This window comes from Musca autumnalis, unplaced genomic scaffold (genome assembly GCF_047663935.1).
Source record: "Musca autumnalis isolate F117 unplaced genomic scaffold, ASM4766393v1 scaffold_5, whole genome shotgun sequence".
Lineage (NCBI taxonomy): Eukaryota > Metazoa > Arthropoda > Insecta > Diptera > Muscidae > Musca > Musca autumnalis.
In genome coordinates this window covers 125,652,682-125,675,023 of record NW_027412088.1, presented here as the reverse complement: position 1 = coordinate 125,675,023, position 22,342 = coordinate 125,652,682, and the positions used below count along the sequence as shown (strand labels likewise).

The 22,342-nt window shown below is 32.9% G+C and overlaps 2 protein-coding genes across 4 annotated transcripts in view; both read left to right on the top strand.

The window, feature by feature from the left end:
* The window catches only part of LOC141405249 (protein pangolin, isoforms A/H/I/S-like), a 449,154-nt gene that overhangs the window by 566 nt on the left and 426,246 nt on the right, over positions 1 to 22,342 (top strand). The window contains exons 2-3 of one of the 3 annotated variants that reach the window (XM_073989354.1): positions 17,633 to 17,775; positions 17,837 to 17,871. The exons of the other annotated variants lie outside the window; for them this stretch is intronic. The gene's annotated coding sequence lies outside the window, so the exon portion shown is untranslated. The remainder of the gene's footprint in view (positions 1 to 17,632; positions 17,776 to 17,836; positions 17,872 to 22,342) is intronic. 3 annotated transcript variants of the gene reach the window in all.
* On the top strand, positions 15,923 to 16,465 carry LOC141386749 (uncharacterized). The gene has a single exon (XM_073955669.1). It carries the CDS (start codon positions 15,923 to 15,925, stop codon positions 16,463 to 16,465), a length of 543 nt encoding a protein of 180 aa, XP_073811770.1.

The following is a 22,342-nucleotide window of genomic DNA, read 5'->3' as shown; positions in this document are numbered from 1 at the left end:
TGGTATAAAATGTAGCAGATCTCGATGGAGATACGATACAGAAAACTTATTGTTTTTAAAGAATAGTGCATTTTCATAATCTATACAGTGCTGCTTAAAACATTTGTCATGTCATGTTGGTATGAAATTTTTACCATGTTGTTGTAACAGTGTTTATTATTATGTTTGTATGTTCCTTCTTCTGCTCAATCTGGCTCTGGGTCTATCTCCAGTTCCAGGAAAGTGGCTGCTTCAATACGTGGTCAACAAGGTTTCTTCATCTACACCCCAAGTGCTCCCGGCTCTTGAGGACCTTGTTCCTGCTTTTCAGTTTATCGCAGATAGCAGTGGCGTGCGCGTACGACTTGAAAATAGTGTCGAATGTGACCCCTAGAATTTTGGGTCAGTTTGTGGTCAGAATTCTGCTACCATCGACCCTGATATTCAACTCTCTTCTATACTGCGCCGTCCATGTGGTGAACAGAGTGACCGTCGATTTAGTGGCGGATATCTGCATATTCCTCGCGTGGAAAAAGGTGGTAAGATCGGTTAAATAGGAATTCAGTCTGTCACAGATGTCATCAGGGTAGGTACCGGACGTCAGGATCGTACAATCATCCGCATACGTTACGATCTCAATGCCGTCAGGAAAGGTAGAGAGAGGTTAAACAGTTCCAGAGATATCACCTTACCTTGGGGAACTCCCTGTTTCACTCTACGGGGTTTGGACTTCTTGTTCCTGAATTCCACGTACGACTGGCGTCCACACATACCTATAATTGACTATCCAACGTTTCAAGCTTGTCGGCTCAATGTCCTTAAACAGCGTGGAGTGCCTGACTGTATCAAAGGCTTTTGATAAGTCAAGCGCCACCATCACTGTTCTAACGCACGGCCGTCTCTGGTTGAGTCCTTGACAAATATGTGTGATAATGGCGTGCAGCGCAGTTGTCGTGCTGTGCTGCTTACGGAATCCATGCTGACGATCGGCAAGTTGATAGCTATTCCTGATACTGTGGATAACTAAGGTTCAAGGGTCTTTGCTATGGGCGACAAAAGCGAAATCACCCTGTACGATTCACTTTTGCTGGCATCCTTGCCTGGCTTCCGTAGCGGTACCACCCTGCCCATTTTCCAGACTTCGGGAACAATGAGAACTTTAGTGAGATACTCCGCTCCCTGCTCATCCAGCTGCTTCAGCATTACCGTGGAGATTCCAGCTTTGGATGATTTAGCGTTCCTGATGGCGTTCGCAACATCATCAATTGTAAACTGTGGTGGTTCATCCTCGGCAGGAAGAGATGCGACGTAATCCTCTCCTGTTCGCCCTGTCCCTCTCGGGGTGCTCGATTGAAATAACTTGTGCACCTCTTCGGGTCAGTCAACGTAACGTCACCAAACTTGACTGTGTTCCTATCTTCCATCCTTCCAGGGTTCGAGAGTGACTTAACCGTTTCCCACAATTCATTCATACCGGCTCCAATGTTCCCACTGTTCAGATGATTTAACCACTTGTTTCGCTTATGTTCGCCGACCAGCCTGTTAACTTCCAGTGTCAGCTCCCTGACTCTGTGGTCATTTTGGTTGGCTCGACGAGGCTCATCACGCTCATTTGCTAATCCCGTCGCCTCTGATGAGAAGTTTGGTCTTACTTCGGGTATTCGACCAGCAGGGATATCGCGAGCGTCTGCAGCAGTGATGATGTCTCGGAACGTCCTTTCCGCTACCAGAACATCAGAAGGACTGGGCAGTTCTCTGAAGCGGTGATTGGTGAACTTTCTGAAGGTTAGGTTAGGTTTAGGATGCGTAGATGCCATGCTGGCAGCCACTCCACTCGGAGACCTTGGGGTCCATTGTGATCATCCAGACTATTGACTTATGTGGATTGTAGAGATGAAGCTGTTGTTGTGATGTGATGATGTGTAGATTGGGTTATTATTGTTGTAGATGATGAATGTGGCTATGAATGTTGTTAAAAGGTGTTTCGGTTGTTGATCTGGCGATGGTGTGTGAAAGATGTAAGATGTGTTGTTAGTTATGTATGGGGTGTAGTGCAGCTATATGGTGATTTGTGCATGCAGATGGTGATAGTGTATGACTGATTGCAATATGGTGTGCAAACTGATGATGATAGTGTACAATGATTTGTGCGTGCAGATGGTGGTGGTGTGTGAAGGTGATTGTGGTGTGGAAGAAGCGAGTGATGTGATGCCTTTTATTCATGAAGCCGTATGGTGTTGTATGGTTATATATAGACATCGGATTTTGCATATTTGCATATTTTTTAATAATAGAGATACGAAGATTCTGATTGGACCAAAATTCGTTTCAAAGAAATCTAAATTCAATGACAGGGTCATATTTTGTATTTATTTTGCATATTTTGCATATGCACAAAATATGCAAAAAATATGCAAAAAATATGCAAAATATGCAAAATATGCAAAAAATATGCAAAATATGCAAAAAATATGCAGAATATGCAAAAAATATGCAAAATATGCAAACAGTTTTTGGCCGAAAATCGTCATAAAAGTCGTAAAATTGACAATTGTAGTTGGGAAAAATCATCGAAGTGTCCTAAATTAAAATTGTTGGCCGTTTAACGTCGCTTTTTAGCAGATTATTTATTATGCTATTGAGACCCCTTACCACAGTGTGAATACAAAAATATGGTTATATGTATATTGTAATACCATTTTTTATTATTAACCTATTAAAAAATATAAAATTTGTTAAATTGTCAAATATTTTATTTAAAATTCAATATTTTCTTTGTCTTAATTTGTTGCATTAGTCTGGTTTTAACTCAAGGGAAAACATCGATGTCGGATTTTTTATGCGGCACTCCCCTAAAGTGTTTAGTTTGGTTAGATTTTAAGATTGTTAAAGTTTGAGCACAATTGGAATATGTTAACACATGCCGCTGGGTCCTCGTAGTTATGCAAATCTCGACTTCTTGGCTATTTGACGACTTCAGCTACCCATATCTATGAAACGGTAAAAATTATTTGCCCGTGTTATGCATTAAATTAAATGCCATACTATTCTTAATATTTCTTGCCGAACAACAAACTACGTAAGTAATACTGAATTGAAGATAATAAAGCCAATGTCCCGAAAACGCCTTAGGGTGAAAATGGAGTCTATTGTGAAAAAACATTTTTTACAGTGTTTTATTTAACTTGCTTTTGTGTCTGCTTAGTTCAAATCTAGTAACTTATTTTCCACACAGTTGTAGTTGACCAATCTAACTAAAACTTTGCACACTTTTCAGACTTGGATGACAATACATGAATATGAAACCAAACTTCCTCACTAAAAATGTTGGACTCAGGTCAAGGTTTTGGTATAGCCCCTATATAACGGTACAACACGATTTCAGGCATTTTAAAGTTTTTATCTACATTTTCGGCCTAAATTGGCTATAATTTTGTTATGAGGTTCCCAGTGGTCAAAAAAATTTAATGCTGAAAAGTTAAAAATAAAAAATAGTTAAAAAATAAGTTACAGTGTTTTATTTACAAATGCACTTAAAACTAGAAAATATTTTTTAATGATTAAATCTCTCAAATAAAACGCTTGCATTTGAATTAAAAATTGTGGCAATATTAAACGGCCACCAGCGTTTTGTTTGAGAGATTCCATCATTAAAAATTATGTTCTTGTTTTAAGTGCTTTTATAAATAAAACATTGTAACTTAATTATTCAAATTATTTTTTATTTCTTCCCATATTTTCAATTTTTGGGAATGAAAACAAATGTCTTTTATATTTTGTTCATATTTAAATTTATTTAAGGGGCTGACATAATGTGATTTTGGAGACATCTGGGTAAAGATGACTACTTGGTGATGAACTCGACTCCTTGCTCTGCTATGTCGTTCACAACTTTCAAGTTGTTTAACATCCTTTACCCTTCCTGGTAATTGATGTTCTGCGGTCATGTTACAGGATCTTTTTCAAGAAATTCGGAGTTAATGCTTAATCTCTTGAACAACAAGTAAGTATACCCTGTAATTACGCCTGGTAGACTTTTTTTTGGAAATTTCGGCAGTTGTTCTTTTGTTATACCCCGTTTACACTTAGCCGGATTAACCCAGTGGGTTTGGATCTAGTGTAATTCTAGTGTAACCGTACTATTAGCTTGGTTTTTTCCATCTTCTTCTGCTTGCTTTGTTAAGATTTTTGTCGCATTTGGCTCTTTACGGTGGTTTGAACTATCAGACCAGGCCAACAAGTTCAGGACTAAGATACCACAGATGATATATCATTTTGTTATTTCCTTTATCTGATATTTGTTTCGTGGGGGTGGCGGGAGATGGTGGGTTAGGTTGAAGAGGTTGGACAGGAAGGGAAGTGGAAATTGGTAAGACAAGAGAAGAGAATAAGTTAAGAAGTAAAGTTAAGAATAGTTAATGACTGTAAAGAAGAAAACAGTTTGTTTTGAGAAGAAAAGATTTATTATCTAACTAGGATTTATTTACTAACGGTTCTAAGTCTGAACTGACCTGCCCCAGAGCCATTTGAGGCTCTTGCAGTAAACTACCAGGACTGTAGGGTCAATAGAAGTAGGAAAGAGATTCAATCACCTGTTCACCAAATAGTCTGTGTTTTGACCATCAGTCTAGGACATCTACATAGAAGGTGCTCGATTGTCTCCGTTTCCTCCTCATCCTCGCATAACCTACAGTACTCAATGTTGTTGCGATCCCACTCACATGTCATAGATCTAATATTACAGTGGCCAGTTATGGCCCCTGTGGCTATTCTGATTTCCGACTTGCAGAGTGAGAGAAGGGATGCAGTTCTACGCCCTGAGATTGCCGGCCAGATTGACTTCGGTACCTTGCAGCCAGGTACGTCTTGCCAAATTCTTACGGTTTTCTCTGCATAGAATTGACTGAGTTTACCGAGGTAGTAGCAGAGTTGTGGCTTGACATAGTCCTCTACCATAAGGTCAGAGGACTGGGAGCCTCGCCTTGCTAATTCATCAACAATCTCATTCCCTTCAACATTGCAGTGCCCTGGCACCCAACAAAGGTTGATGCTTAAATTGCATGTTTTTAAAGTGGACCTACAATCTTGAACGATCCTAGATTTAATAGTATATGATCCTACCGCCTTAATGGCAGCTTCACTATCTACGTAGACTGTGACTGTCCTACCTACTTGGTCCGTCATTCCTACTACTAATTCTAGGGCCTTCAATACTGCGAGGACTTCCGCCTGAAAAACACTACAATTTGTATTAAGCTTGAAAGAGCGTTTAATGTTTAGCTCTTCGCAGTACACCCCCGCTCCAGTTCCTTCAACCATCTTTGAACCATCAGTAAAGATGGAGAGGCTATCGGGTTGTGGCCTGTGAAACTACACCATTTTCACATGTAATTCGAATAATTTCATTTGTAATTCGAAACATTTCACTTGTAATTTGAGAATTCCAATTGAATTTCGAATTATTTAATTTGTAATTTGAGAATTTCATTTGAAATTCGAATTATTTCATTTGTAATTCGAATTGTTCCACTCGTAATTTGAATTTTTCATTTGAAATTCCAATAATAAAGATAAAAAGATAAGGAAAACAATTGACTGTGTTGCCTCCGTAACATCTTCCTCCTTTTTCACCTTATTCGCTACAAGGTTCATTGTTTAATCAATAATAGATGTCTGGTTCCTTAGCAGGTCAAACAGATGTTGCTTGTCTTGATTTGCTTTCTCAATTGTCGCAGCCATTTGCTCCGCATATTCAGAATCCAAGACACCAAATAACGAGTTCGCAAGGTTTCCAACTATGTTCAGAGCCCCTCGCCTGGTGCGCCTTGGAAAGATGTGCTGTGTACCAGATTCTAGCTGTTTCTGGACATGAATTAGATTCTCTGAAACAATCTCACAGCTTCGATTTTAAGCTGACAGTCTGCACAACTCCTGAAGAGTTCTTATCCCAGTCGAAAAGTCATCCATGTCCGCCCAAAACGTGGAAATGTCATAATAAGTTATTAGTTTTCACTCTGCAGTTATGACCTTAGCAACTCCAATGCCTTCGCAGTAGATTCCAGGCTTATTCTCGAACTTGTGTATGTTGAACGGATGGCACAAGCATACTGGTAGCAACAGTAAAGCCATAAGCATTGTCGATATGAACATGCTGCTTGACGGCTTAAATCGTTTTGGCCCTTCAACACTCTCGCTCTGTCGGTGGTAGAGGTTCTTTTTCATCTTCTATTAAAGGAGCTAACCTAGTTTTTAGCTGACTTCGCCGTTCCGTGTCTTTACATCAGCTACACGGACGGCTCCGTCGTTGCCCCTGTATGTTCGGGTTATTCTACGTAGTGGCCTCTGCATTACAGGCATGTGATCTTCCTTACCGATGACCAATTGTCCAGGTTCTATGTTTGGATATGGTGTACTCCATTTTCTCCTTTCTTGCAGATTTGTTAGATATTCTGTAGACCAGCGTCTCCAGAACTCGTGCTTAATCTGAGAGACTATTTTCCATCTGCTAGTCAATGATGTTGACAACTGGTTGGCTGATGGATCGACCTGTGCCGTTAAAGGTTCTCCAACAAGAAAATGACCTGGTGTTAACGCTGTTAGATCATTCGGGTGGTAAGAGATAGGAGTCAGTGGCCTGGAATTCAGTATTGCCTCTATTTCGATCACGACTTTCTACACCTCTTCGTGCGTTAATGATGCGCTATTTGTGGTACGTAGTAAGAGTTGCTTTGCTGACTTCACTGCCGCCTCCCATAGATCACCGAAATGTGGAGCTCTTGGGGGAATAAATTGGAAATCGATACCTTCCCTTGAGCATGTCTCGGCTATTATCTTTCTGTTTTTCTCTCCAAATACTGCTTGATTGAATTCGTCGAGTTGATTCTGAATACAGGGTTTGACATTTCCCACGACTAGCAATAAATCTCTTCAACGCACCGATGAATGCTTCTGTAGTAAGATCAGTCACTATTTCCAAATGCACTGCTTTTGTGGCAAAACAGACAAACATGGCAATGTAAACCATGTGTGGTCTATTGCCTCGTATTTTGTAGTGGACCTATAATGGCCCGCAATAGTTGACGCCGGACACAATAAACGGCCTTGCAGGCGTGACTCTGTTTAGTGGGAGATTCCCCATGACTTGATTGTATAATTTCGGTTTTGCTCGGGTGCACCTCACACAATTCTGCACAATGTTGCGTGACATAGCTTTTCCTTTGATTATGCAATACTTCTACCTTGATGAATGAATCATGATCCTTATGAATCATGGCAAGGATGAGCTTCACAATCGGATCGTTGTATGGTAACAACATCGGGTGTTTTGTGTCGTATGCTAAGGTTGCCTCTTCCAACCTGACACCGACTCTTAGTATTCCTCTTTCTTCAGAAACGGGGTATAGGGCCGCTAATAATATTTTTTTCTTTTTGAGTTTGAAGATTTCTTTAATGTATTTAAAAAAGATATTTTATTATTATAGTTTTAAGATACATTCTAGAGTAGTTTATGTTAAGTTGTTTTGTGTAACTTTAACGGCCTTTATTGGCTTTGTTACGAAATGAAATAAATAATAATAATAATAATAATAATAATAATAATAATAATAATAATAATAATAATAATAATAATAATAATAATAATAATAATAATAATAATAATAATAATAATAATAATAATAATAATAATAATAATAATAATAATAATAATAATAATAATAATAATAATAATAATAATAATAATAATAATAATAATAATAATAATAATAATAATAATAATAATAATAATAATAATAATAATAATAATAATAATAATAATAATAATAATAATAATAATAATAATAATAATAATAATAATAATAATAATAATAATAATAATAATAATAATAATAATAATAATAATAATAATAATAATAATAATAATAATAATAATAATAATAATAATAATAATAATAATAATAATAATAATAATAATAATAATAATAATAATAATAATAATAATAATAATAATAATAATAATAATAATAATAATAATAATAATAATAATAATAATAATAATAATAATAATAATAATAATAATAATAATAATAATAATAATAATAATAATAATAATAATAATAATAATAATAATAATAATAATAATAATAATAATAATAATAATAATAATAATAATAATAATAATAATAATAATAATAATAATAATAATAATAATAATAATAATAATAATAATAATAATAATAATAATAATAATAATAATAATAATAATAATAATAATAATAATAATAATAATAATAATAATAATAATAATAATAATAATAATAATAATAATAATAATAATAATAATAATAATAATAATAATAATAATAATAATAATAATAATAATAATAATAATAATAATAATAATAATAATAATAATAATAATAATAATAATAATAATAATAATAATAATAATAATAATAATAATAATAATAATAATAATAATAATAATAATAATAATAATAATAATAATAATAATAATAATAATAATAATAATAATAATAATAATAATAATAATAATAATAATAATAATAATAATAATAATAATAATAATAATAATAATAATAATAATAATAATAATAATAATAATAATAATAATAATAATAATAATAATAATAATAATAATAATAATAATAATAATAATAATAATAATAATAATAATAATAATAATAATAATAATAATAATAATAATAATAATAATAATAATAATAATAATAATAATAATAATAATAATAATAATAATAATAATAATAATAATAATAATAATAATAATAATAATAATAATAATAATAATAATAATAATAATAATAATAATAATAATAATAATAATAATAATAATAATAATAATAATAATAATAATAATAATAATAATAATAATAATAATAATAATAATAATAATAATAATAATAATAATAATAATAATAATAATAATAATAATAATAATAATAATAATAATAATAATAATAATAATAATAATAATAATAATAATAATAATAATAATAATAATAATAATAATAATAATAATAATAATAATAATAATAATAATAATAATAATAATAATAATAATAATAATAATAATAATAATAATAATAATAATAATAATAATAATAATAATAATAATAATAATAATAATAATAATAATAATAATAATAATAATAATAATAATAATAATAATAATAATAATAATAATAATAATAATAATAATAATAATAATAATAATAATAATAATAATAATAATAATAATAATAATAATAATAATAATAATAATAATAATAATAATAATAATAATAATAATAATAATAATAATAATAATAATAATAATAATAATAATAATAATAATAATAATAATAATAATAATAATAATAATAATAATAATAATAATAATAATAATAATAATAATAATAATAATAATAATAATAATAATAATAATAATAATAATAATAATAATAATAATAATAATAATAATAATAATAATAATAATAATAATAATAATAATAATAATAATAATAATAATAATAATAATAATAATAATAATAATAATAATAATAATAATAATAATAATAATAATAATAATAATAATAATAATAATAATAATAATAATAATAATAATAATAATAATAATAATAATAATAATAATAATAATAATAATAATAATAATAATAATAATAATAATAATAATAATAATAATAATAATAATAATAATAATAATAATAATAATAATAATAATAATAATAATAATAATAATAATAATAATAATAATAATAATAATAATAATAATAATAATAATAATAATAATAATAATAATAATAATAATAATAATAATAATAATAATAATAATAATAATAATAATAATAATAATAATAATAATAATAATAATAATAATAATAATAATAATAATAATAATAATAATAATAATAATAATAATAATAATAATAATAATAATAATAATAATAATAATAATAATAATAATAATAATAATAATAATAATAATAATAATAATAATAATAATAATAATAATAATAATAATAATAATAATAATAATAATAATAATAATAATAATAATAATAATAATAATAATAATAATAATAATAATAATAATAATAATAATAATAATAATAATAATAATAATAATAATAATAATAATAATAATAATAATAATAATAATAATAATAATAATAATAATAATAATAATAATAATAATAATAATAATAATAATAATAATAATAATAATAATAATAATAATAATAATAATAATAATAATAATAATAATAATAATAATAATAATAATAATAATAATAATAATAATAATAATAATAATAATAATAATAATAATAATAATAATAATAATAATAATAATAATAATAATAATAATAATAATAATAATAATAATAATAATAATAATAATAATAATAATAATAATAATAATAATAATAATAATAATAATAATAATAATAATAATAATAATAATAATAATAATAATAATAATAATAATAATAATAATAATAATAATAATAATAATAATAATAATAATAATAATAATAATAATAATAATAATAATAATAATAATAATAATAATAATAATAATAATAATAATAATAATAATAATAATAATAATAATAATAATAATAATAATAATAATAATAATAATAATAATAATAATAATAATAATAATAATAATAATAATAATAATAATAATAATAATAATAATAATAATAATAATAATAATAATAATAATAATAATAATAATAATAATAATAATAATAATAATAATAATAATAATAATAATAATAATAATAATAATAATAATAATAATAATAATAATAATAATAATAATAATAATAATAATAATAATAATAATAATAATAATAATAATAATAATAATAATAATAATAATAATAATAATAATAATAATAATAATAATAATAATAATAATAATAATAACAATAATACTAAACGGAGTTAAACTGTGTATTGAACTTTACCTGTCCAATGATCCATGTTTCCTCAACTGCTGGATTTCTTTCGCGAAATCCATCACTTGAATAGTTTTGACTATTAGCTGCGTGGATTGATTCAATTCCTTTCCTCTTCTTTCCTTTCCCTTTCACAAAATCGCAAGACATATCCGACAATTCGTTGTAATCGACTAAATGAGTTCTTGTGGTTGATTCCATAGATCACATCCTGCAACCCGCTTTGTGAGGCTATTGCTGACACTGTAGACTTCACCTAAAATTCAAGATCGGTTTTATTTTTTCCATTCTTTGAGAAAGGTTCCGCCAGAGAGATTCGCTTCCTTGTAGAAATGTAGGCACATCATACATCCTGACATACGATCTGGTTTCATCCCTATGGATATAAAATCTGCAGGATTATCTTTTGTCGCCATTGAGTGCTAAGCGACCTGTCTTGGATTAGTTTCACTTTGTTGGCAACGAACGTCTTCAGCGTTGATGGTTCCGAGTTGATCCAGTACAACGTGATCTCTGAATCTGACCAAAAGATAGTCTTTAGATCTCCGTAACCTAATTCTGTCTTGACCTTTGAGGTAAGTTTAGCTCCCAACTCAGCGGCACAAAGCTCCAACCGCGGTAAAGTGATCTCTTATGGGTGCAATTTTTGATTTTGAACAAAGAAGCCTAACTATATGCCTCCCATCTGCCAACTTAGGTTAGGTTAGGTTCAGGATGCGTGACTGCCAATACTGACAGCCACTCCACTCGGAGACCTTGAGGTCCATTGTGATCATCCAGACTATTGTTGTTATTGGTGATTGATGGTGTTTTGTTGTGATGTACTTAGGTGAATCCGGTTATTGTGTTGAATATATGGTGATTGTGTGCATGATGGAGATGATGATTGTTGCTGGTTAATGTGTTTGTTATTGGTGATTGCTGGTGTTGTTGTTGTGATGTAGTTAGGTAAATCTGGTTATTGTGTTGAATATATGGTGATTGCGTGCATAATGGAGATGATGATTTTTGCTGGTTAGGGTGTTTGTAATGGTGATGCCAAAGATGATGATGTGAGAGTTCCAATGCTATGTGTTTGGGATGTGGTTGGTTATGTAGGGGGTTTGGATAGGAAGGAGAGGGAGAAAATGGAAATGTACAGAATAGATGAGAGGAGGGAAAAGAAAAGAAAGTAATTAGTAATAATCAAGAGTAGGAGAAGAGTAAATGAAAGTAAGGAAAATATGGATATAAGTAAATATGTAAATATAGGTATACTACATGCTACATACGGATGCAGATTAAGTCCGCACTGTACTGCCCCAGAGCCACTTAAGGCTCTTGCAGTACGCTACCAAGATTTTTGGGTCGACAGAGGAAAAGTAGGAAAGAGATTCAATCACGTGTACACCAAAAAGTAAATGCCTTTTGACAATTAGTCTAGGACATTTACATAAAAGGTGCTCAATTGTCTCCGTTTCCTCCTCATCCTCACATAGCCTACAGTACTCAATGCTGTTGCCATCCCACTTGCACGTCATAGATCTAATGCCGCAGTGGCCAGTTATGACTCCTGTGGCGATCCTGATCTCCGACTTGCATAGTGAGAGAAGGGACGCAGTCCTACGCCTCGAGATAGCCGGCCAGATAGACTTTGATACCTTACAACCAGGTACGTCCTGTCATATCCTTTCGGTTTTCTCTGCGTAGAACTGGCTAAGCTTGCCGAGAAAATAGCAAAGCGGGGGTTTGACGTAGTCCTCTGCCAAACAAAGTAGTCTATGAATCACATCTGCCAACTTAGCCCGCAGATACATCACTGCTCCATATGCCTTTTCTGAAGCGTCCTCAAACGTATGGATCTCAACCTTCGTTGGTCTCTCTCCATCAAACATGTGTCTGGGTAACTTGAAATCATTTAACATCTTCAGATTCTCTTGGAACGACAACCAATATGCCGCCATTTCCGCTGGCAGCTCCTCATCCAAGCCAATATTATTCTTCCACAACTGCTGAATAAATATCTTTGCCGCTGAAACAACAGGACCTGCAATTCGTAATGGGTCAAACAATCTTGCCAAATCAGATGTGACGGCGGTACATTCATTCACATCACTCTTCAAGCAAAATCGGTCTGCTTGGGGAATCCATGTCAACCCCAATACCTTGGTTGATGAAATGTCGAAGTCGAGGTCTACTTCTGTATCTTCTGGTGGAACTCCATGCAGTAGTTTCAAGTGGTTAGCACACCATTATTGTAATCTAAATCCTGCTTCCAGCAATAAACTGTCAAGTTGTTTCTGCATCTCCATTGCCGTCGTTAAACTGTCGGATCCACACATGCCATCGTCAACGTAGAAATTCTTTTGAAGTGCTGGGGCACCCAATGGATGTTTGTGTAGGTTCATATCTGCTAGCCTTTTAAGACATATTGTAGCAAGATGTGCATGTGCACTGTCATGTTGTACCATATGTTAGTGTATTCAACATGTCTGGAGAATTTCTCAATACGATCAGCTGATATCTGCGATCCCTTTTTTCGACTAGTACTTGTCTGTACATATCCTCAATATCTGTTGTGAACACAAATCGTGGCAATCTGAACCGCAACAACATTCCAAATAAATCTCCTTGAACCTTGGGACCTGAATGCAGAATGTCATTGAGTGACCATCCAGATGATGTTTTACAAGACGCATCGAACACCACCCTGAGTTTAGTTGTGCTACTATGAAGGAAGGAAGTATGACACAATTGTGTGGAATGTAGTAATGACTGCCACGCACCTCTCTCGACTGCATTTTCGTCATATGGTCCAGATTCTCGTACTCTATATTAAACTTCGCATACTGCTCGCGAAGACTTGCATCCTTTGATACCATCTGCAAATGGTAATCGCCCCACAAATCGGGCATTCTCATTGTTGGTTGAAGTGATTTTCACACTTTTCGACAGCTAGGGTCAACTTGTGGTCCTCACCAACATCGTCTTTTTCCCAAAACTTCTTCAACAATTCTTCCAGACCACGTTCATCTTCTCCAAATACTGCACACGTACAGTTCCTGCATCGGCCTGGACCCTCCCACTAGAAATCCACCTAGTTTCGAGTTCTTCAATATAGGAAGCTCCTTGGACATCCGAATCTCTTTCAATAGATTCAGATTGAAATAAAACTCTGCTCCAAGCAGTACGTTGATCCTGCTCGTTTGGTAAAAGTGTGGATCCGCTAGCTTTGTTTTCTGGAATAGGCCATGATGTGACGTCGATATCAGTGCTTGGTTGTGGTGGAACTATGTTTGGTAACACAAATGCTTCTAAGCGGGTTTAGAACTTGCTTGTTAATGATTGAAGCTCCACGTTGATTGACCACGTTGAAATTCATTGCGCCTTTTATTATTGACCTTGACGGCTACTCGTGCGGTTGCTATGAGTACGTATGACTGAGCTCTATTCGCCGATGCTACTGTAGTTTGCTGCTGAGTTGACATCACTGCTGACTTCTCTTCTGCATGTGGCTTCGTGGAGAAATGCAGAAATGTATTGTGTTTTTGTTGAGACTTCCGGCACGTCCCATGTGTACACGTTTTTGCCAGATGATCCTTCTTCAAGCAATTCACGCAAATTTTGTTTCTAACAACCCATTTCTGCCGTTCTGGCGCTGTCATTGCGTTGTTTGCAATGATAAATGCGATCGTGGCCGTTTTTGCATAAATTGCACTTGCTGTCATCTTCCACTGATGTTAATGATTGCATAAACCGTATGTACAGGGTATGATCCAACTTCTTCGTAATCAATTGGATCAATAGAACATCCCGTGACGAGGTGTCGATATTCAGGTTGTTCAGTAGTGCGATTCTCTAACTCATTTTTTGAGTTACCGACAAATGTCGCTAAAATTAAAATGCTTATAATTTCAGTAATTAACGATATTTTTCGGTAAGTTATCGACCAATAAAAAGTAGTCGAAAAGTTCTACCGACAGCAACAGTGTTGTCAACTTTTATTTGAATTTTCATTCATAATTTTGTGTTTTAATGTTACCGATTTTTGTCGGTAACTCAAAAAATGAGTTACAGAATCGCACTACAATGCTAACATACATTCTCTTGTCGTGTCATGCAGAGCCTTGATTGAAGCTGTGGAAGAGTTTCCATTTGGTTGATTTAGAATCCGATCGACCAGTGTTGAAACTAGAATGCGTTTATTGTTGTACCGCTCTTGAAGCAACATCCATGCCGTTTTGTAGTTGTCCTCAGTTAAAGCTAGATGGCTTATGAGTTTGTCAGCCTCTCCCGACAAATTGGTTTTGAGGTACCACATCTTTTGGACATTGGGAAGAGGCTGTTTGTCCACCATCTCGAAAAAAAGTTCATAGAACTGACGCCACTTTAAACAATACCCATTGAGTTGAGGGATTGTTACCTTCGGCAGTGAACTGTGCGCTACCAAGTCACTTCCCAGTTGAGGTGCACGTTTTACATTGTCACCATATTTGTCTTTCAGGACTGCCATTTTCATCAAGTTATGTTGAACTGAATCTTCTAGGCTATTGTAGCTATCTTGATTTAGCCCGATTTTCGAAGAGTTCTTAATCTACTGTCAAAGTTCGTCGTACATATCTGTGATTTGACTCCACAACCTTTTGATCGTCTCTTCTTTGATTCCATAGAATTGTTTTGATTCTTCCGCTTCGATATTGTCCAAGCTCTGTAGATGGCGACTAAGGGCAGCCATTCTAGCTTTTATCCTTCTGCCCATCCCTCAACTTGGGCAGATGCAGGTTCCTCAACATGGGCCGATGCTGGGCTTTCTGAACCAGTTTCTAGCGATTTTGCTTTTGCGGTTTGACCTGGCTTGACCTTGACAGACTTCAGCTGTCCGTGGTCATAGCAGGGGTCGTTATCAACTTCCAAAACCTGCTGGAGAGAAGCCATATGAGCCACACAGGCCTGCAAGAATGACGGCCCCAGATGACCTTCTGGTGGCAATCATTGATAGAACTGACCCTGAAGGCAGGATCAGTGACTATCACTGGTTGCTGGTAGAAGGTCTTCTGAGGAATGTCATTACTTCCGATGATGTGGATGAGAGGAAGACCGGCTTTGGCAGGGCATTAGTATACAAGGGTGTCAAAGTTATCAACTGCAAGGATGAGGAATCGCGTGATTTCCTCACCCAAACAGTAAATAGCTTTGGCGCTCTGTGGGACGGCTGCAGGCTGGCTGCGATTCCCATCGCCGAGATCCCATCAAGAGTAGCGGCTACAACATGGGTGCCACCTCCTGCTTCGGATGTGGCACAGGTGTTAAAGCTGATCCGGAAGCAAAACAGGCCCATCCAGACTGACAGCTGGAAATTGGTGAGATCCTATCCAGAAGGCGAAGGCACGGTGATGAAGTTCTCCATGGACAGTTCAAGCGCAGAGTTCATCAAGAATTGTAAGGGAGAGCTGGACTTCGGGTTGGGTTGGCTTCGGTTCCGCTTCTCGCAGCCTCAGTAAGGAGTTCGGGCAGCAGGGCCTTCGCGTGGTGCAGATCAATCTGCAAATTATAGCAAACCTTTAGGTGGATGTTGCGGGATATGATTTATCTAAGTTGTCAGATCGTATACACTATCTCTGCAGATTTTTGAAATATCTGGATACAGAACAAGAGTACAAAAAAATTGATAAACATCATGCAAATTGGCTTCTATAAAAGATACCTTTTTTGAAACATACATGCCACTTCAAAAATTATCAGCCGTTGAAAGTAATAACGCGGAAGGCCTGCCGTAAATTTAGGTGCCAAGGCATCCACACCTAAAACAGCCGGATCACAATCGCTTGATTTCGACGACACATGGCTTGTGGTCTCACGAACGCTTGCCGCCGGTACTGGGTTATTAACTCCCTGCACCGTAACTTTATTTCTCCTATTATTTTTACCCATCTTAGTTGATTTGTTTTAAGCGAAATACCCCGATCCATTTTTGGTCCACGGGGGATCCGAAGACCCCCAAGGTTTCCACGATGTGCGGAGCCAGGTCCGGCCTTGTTTTCCCTAGGTCGGCTCCGATCCCACACATCGCAGAGACAGACCCCCTTCCCATCTGCCACCCGGGAAAAGGCGCCTAGTGGGAAAATGGGAACTCCCCTAGGACATTAAATTTTCAATAACAATATTGTTTTTGTAAATTTGTTAGTTGTTGTAATTCATGCGTATATCTTATATAAATGTCCCTTCAGTAGCCCATATTAACTCTTATGTTACACGTTGAAACTTTCACATACAATTCTTTAGCTTGTGGAAGAGAACGGAAGGAAGGACACACTTCTTACCCATACATTAAAAAATTTCGTATGAATTTACAACGTGTAACATAAGAGTTAATATGGTCTACCATGGTACAATAATCTAGAAGGTAGGACATGAATCAAATATTTTTCAAAAACATAACCCACTGAACAATTTTTGCCGAGGGCTCTGATATTATATTCCTTTACTAAGTTTTCCAAGTTTGTTCAGAAAATTTACGGATTTCTAAAAATATCCCATAGCAATTGAACTGATTTTCTGCAAGATTTCTTTTAAGAATTTCTGCACACTTTTCTGCGATTGTTTTCGAAAATGTTTCGAGTAAACTGCACACACTCTAATGGGAAATTTTAATTCGTTTCTCTTTCTAGCGAACAGAATTGCCTGACTTTCGTTCAGAGTTAATTGTAAGGCAAGGGGGAGTTTTTTTTGTGTCTTCACGCTGTTGGTTGTTTTTTAGTTAATTCGCAGCTGTTAAGTAACAAAGACGCAACGGAAATAAATAAATGAAAGTGTAAGTTTGCATGCACATTTTTTAAAAGGTTGTTTATAATAATTGTTATTTTTTATTTTAGATAAATCAAATAATAACATGTGGAAAATTTGTTAGGTAGGCTGTTCTTTATAATTTTATAAATGTACATTTCAGAGCGCAGCTGCGGCGAATCCACATTGTAATAATATAAAGTTCAACAAATATTTTAAATAAAATTCCTATTTAATTAGTGAAAAATTTGAATTCGAATAAACATTGAGAATTTTGGGCGAACATTTTCAGAATATCTAATCAAACATCAGAATAGTTTCCGATTTTCGGATAGAACATCTCGATTTTTTTAGAATTTGCTTCGAAATTTGTCAGAATCTCGAAAAAAAATATCCGAAAAGAATTCTATTTTCTGCAGGTTTTCGAATATTTCTTCATAGTGTTGTGCGTAATTGTAATTATATAAATTGGCCTCAGAATTGTGATATGGCTTCAATTGCAAAGCAAATAAATAAAAAAACCAAAAATACCCTTGCAAAAAATTCTTAACATAGGTCCACGTTTTCTTGTAGCCCCCATAAAACGTTTCCTAATGATTTCATGTGTTTTTAAGGGTTTCTTTTTTCCCTTCGCCACACTTTCCCACCCCTTCCGAACCGTGGGGGCGACCTCCCCATTACGTAGGGATCGCGTACACGTCATGATCCGGAGCATGACGGGATAAAAAGTTGGCATTGAATACCAGCTACAGAATATTCTTTAACAGCTAGTATATTTTATAATGTTAGGTATATTCTAAGTATTAAGATATGAAATTATTCTAGACTTGATAATATTGATATCTACACCAAAATCTACAATAAAATATAAAGAATTAAATTCATCACACATTCTGCAGACAGGTTCACTTAGTGCATAATTAGTGCGATGAGAATCAATGTTACAGAAACGATAATATCTACTGAATCTGATAGGAACATTTATTTTGATTGAAGAGATAAGGAAATCTGAAAGTATATTGCCATTCAAAATTTTTTGTACCATAATTGTAATGAACATTACACGTCTACTTTTTAATGTTGGTAATCTGATTAACTTAAGCCTGCTCGTATATGATGGCAAGGTGAAATCACTATTCCAATGAAAGCCTCTTAAAGCAAAAAGTAAGAATTGTTTTTGCACAGATTCAATTTTATCGGAATATTTCGAATAATAGGGATCCCATACAACAGAACCATATTCAAGTATAGGTCTGACAAGTGAGACAAATAATTATTGATTATTAAAATTTAGTTTGGGGTCCAATAGGACACCTAGATCAACAAAGGAATCCACAGATATTAGAGTAGATTCATTTATGCGGAAATCATATGTTAAAGGTGAGGTTCTAGAGCAACACATTTTTTCATTTCATTTCATTTCATTTATTTACTATGTAATATAAACAAGCCAATATGGCCAATATCTTATATTAACAATATACAATTCAAATAAAATTAACAAAAAAAAAAAAATAGAAATTAAAAACTAAAAAAAAAAACATATGTTTACATTTTTTTTAAATTTAAATCCATGTTATTAATAGCGCACCAGCGGGAGAATCTATTTAAATCCTCCTGCAGTAATTGTAAATATTCTACAGATTTGTGTGTTATAAAAATTTTAACATCATCTGCATACATAAGTAGTTCAGAATTTTTTATCGACAACGGTAAATCATTTACAAATAATAAAAACAAGGCAGGACCCAGATGACTCCATTGAGGAACACCTGATGGTACATTTATTGATTTGGAATGACAATCCTCAAATAAAACTACTTGTCTCATCAGTCTCATTTTTCTCACGAATAAAATAAAGTCATGTTTTTACTGTAGGTAATTATCCCGATAAGCAGGTATAGCTCAATCAATCAGACGTAAAATACATGAAAACACTTTTTGTTCATTTATTTGACAGATTTTCAATGCAGTTGACATCTTAAATGACATTAACATTTGAAACCCAAACCCACTGGGTTAATCTGGTTAAGTGTAACCGGGTATAAGTCTTCGTTTTATAAGATTTATTTCGATTTTTTAGATTTTGTTTGTTACAAACAAAATAACCAATTTTCGTCTGGTGCTGTTTACCGCTTCTTCTTGCTGATCAGCTGTAGTACATTTTGTTTATTTCTACATGATGCCAACAACTACTCCCTGTAATAAAAATGTCACAAAGTCCTCTGGCGGTGTGGGCTGTTATATGTGTGATCAGTAGACATCGGATTTTGCATATTTGCATATTTTTTATTAATAAAGATACGAAAATTCTGATTGGACCAAAATTCGTTTTGAAGAAAACTGAATGCTCATATTTTTTATTTCTTTGCATATTTGCATATTTTGCATATGCACAAAATATGCAAAATATGCAAAAATATGCAAAATATGCAAAATATGCAAAAAATATGCAACTAATTTTTTTGACGAAAATCGTCAAATTAAATTTGGAAAGTCATCAAAAGTGTTCTAAATTAAGTTTACTGTCGTTAAACGTCGATTTCTTAGCAGATTATTATGTTATTAATTATTATTCCGGCACAGCAATAAATCTGGACTAAAAGACTTAGAAAATTTCCTATAACCCAGCCTTCTTATTACAACATAAGTTGCTTTCTAATACAAATTTGTTCAAAAACTCAATCAGAAATGTCAAAATGAACGTATCCAAATATGTTGATAGTTTCTGCTCGGCCAAAATTGTCTGACAGAATAACAAATGAGCTAGAAATTAATACTAAGAAAATATTGAATATTATATAAAATCTTTCATATTTTACTAAAAACATATAACATATAAAACACATAATCAGGGTAATCATGAATATTTCTCTCTGAATTTTCCGCACGGAAAATAATTTTAGAAAGTGAAATTCTTTTAAAATCAATATTTGTTAAAATTTGAAATCTACTTGATTGGCTTCATAATGGCATATTCTAGTCCAATCGACAAAAATATTCCCTTTTTGGGCATAAATATGGAAATAAAAAATTGAGAAATTGGGGAAAGGAAACAAATTCCGCACGGAATTTTTATTCATGATTGCACTGATAACTATATTTTAATACCCTAAGAGTATTATGTGTTAGTGAATGAGTTTGCAACATGCAAAAGGAAACGAAATATACCCACAGTTCCTTTTGATGATTTTCACAGATTCGCACTTATCCATCTGGCCAGGTCTTTTTGAAAACAAAGTACAGGTCACATTTATACACCAATTGGCATGAAAATTGGAGATTTTTGGGCCCTAGGGCGATCCCTGTTATTTGGTAAGAATCGATTCAGATTTGGATATTGCCCCCATATATACAGTATAATGTCGATAATGCCTACACCACAGGTTTCGGCGGTGTCCGAATTATCAAGTTGTCCGGATTAACGAATAGTAAAGAAAATAAATTATTTTCTGTAATTAAATCACTCGTGGTAGTTATATAATACTTTTTTAAATTCCAATTGCTAATACAACAACATTCCCTGATGGTTCGGAGAAAACACTTGGTTTAAATGAATTGGTTGCAATGTTTGATGGTGTCGTCTCTCTAACACAAGGCCGATTAGCTACTAGATAGTTTTAATTATTTTTATATTGTATTTCTTTGATTTTCCAGTTGCTATACGTATACTTATGGATTTTGCGAATTTAGGAACTGTTATAAGTGATAATAGTTTTTTGTCGAACCAGTTACGCAATTGTGCAGGAAATCTTAACGTCGGTCATCTTAATGTTCTTAGCTTTAGCTTGGGTAGAAGTACATTTAAAATCCATGAGCTGAGATGTATTTTGGAAGGAAGTAACCTTGACGTTTTTGGGGTTAGTGAATCTTGGCTGAAACCTGTGGTTTCAACAAAATCGATTCAAATTCCAAATTATTTATGCTACAGAAGTGATCGGCCTAATCTCAGAGGAGGAGGTGTTGTATTTTATATTTCTCATGGCATTCAGCATAGAGTTGTTTGTAAAGGTGGTTCTTATGGTGTAGTTGAATATATTTTTTGTGAAGTGTTTATGAATGGAAGTGTAATTTTGGTTGGAGTAGTGTATTTGCCTCATGGCGATATTGCAAGAATGGAAGAGGAGATTTCAGATATTTTTGTAAGGTACCCTAATGTTATTATTATGGGTGACTTTAATAATAATATGTTTGACATGTCGCGAAGTTCAGGTTTGAGAAGTGTTTGTGATAGACTAAATTTGTCAGTTGTGCATAATTCATTGCCGACACATTTTGATGTTGCCCATCGGTCTACGTCGTTGCTAGATTGTTTTTTGGTGTCGCATTTAAATTTATTGGCATGTTCGAATCAGTTTTGGTGCCCAGGTATTTCGGATCACACGTTCATATTCTTGTCCCTTAAGGTGTCTAGTCGTCGGGTAAGGCCATTCTACGAATTTGCGGAATATAATTCTGTTGATCCTGTGACACTTTTGATGATATTTCGCAGTATAATTTTGATGGTGTGTATACGTTGGTGGATGTTGATTCTCAAGTTGATTTCCTCAACTGTGGTCTGCAATTTGTGCACAATGTTGTCCCTGTCAAGTCTC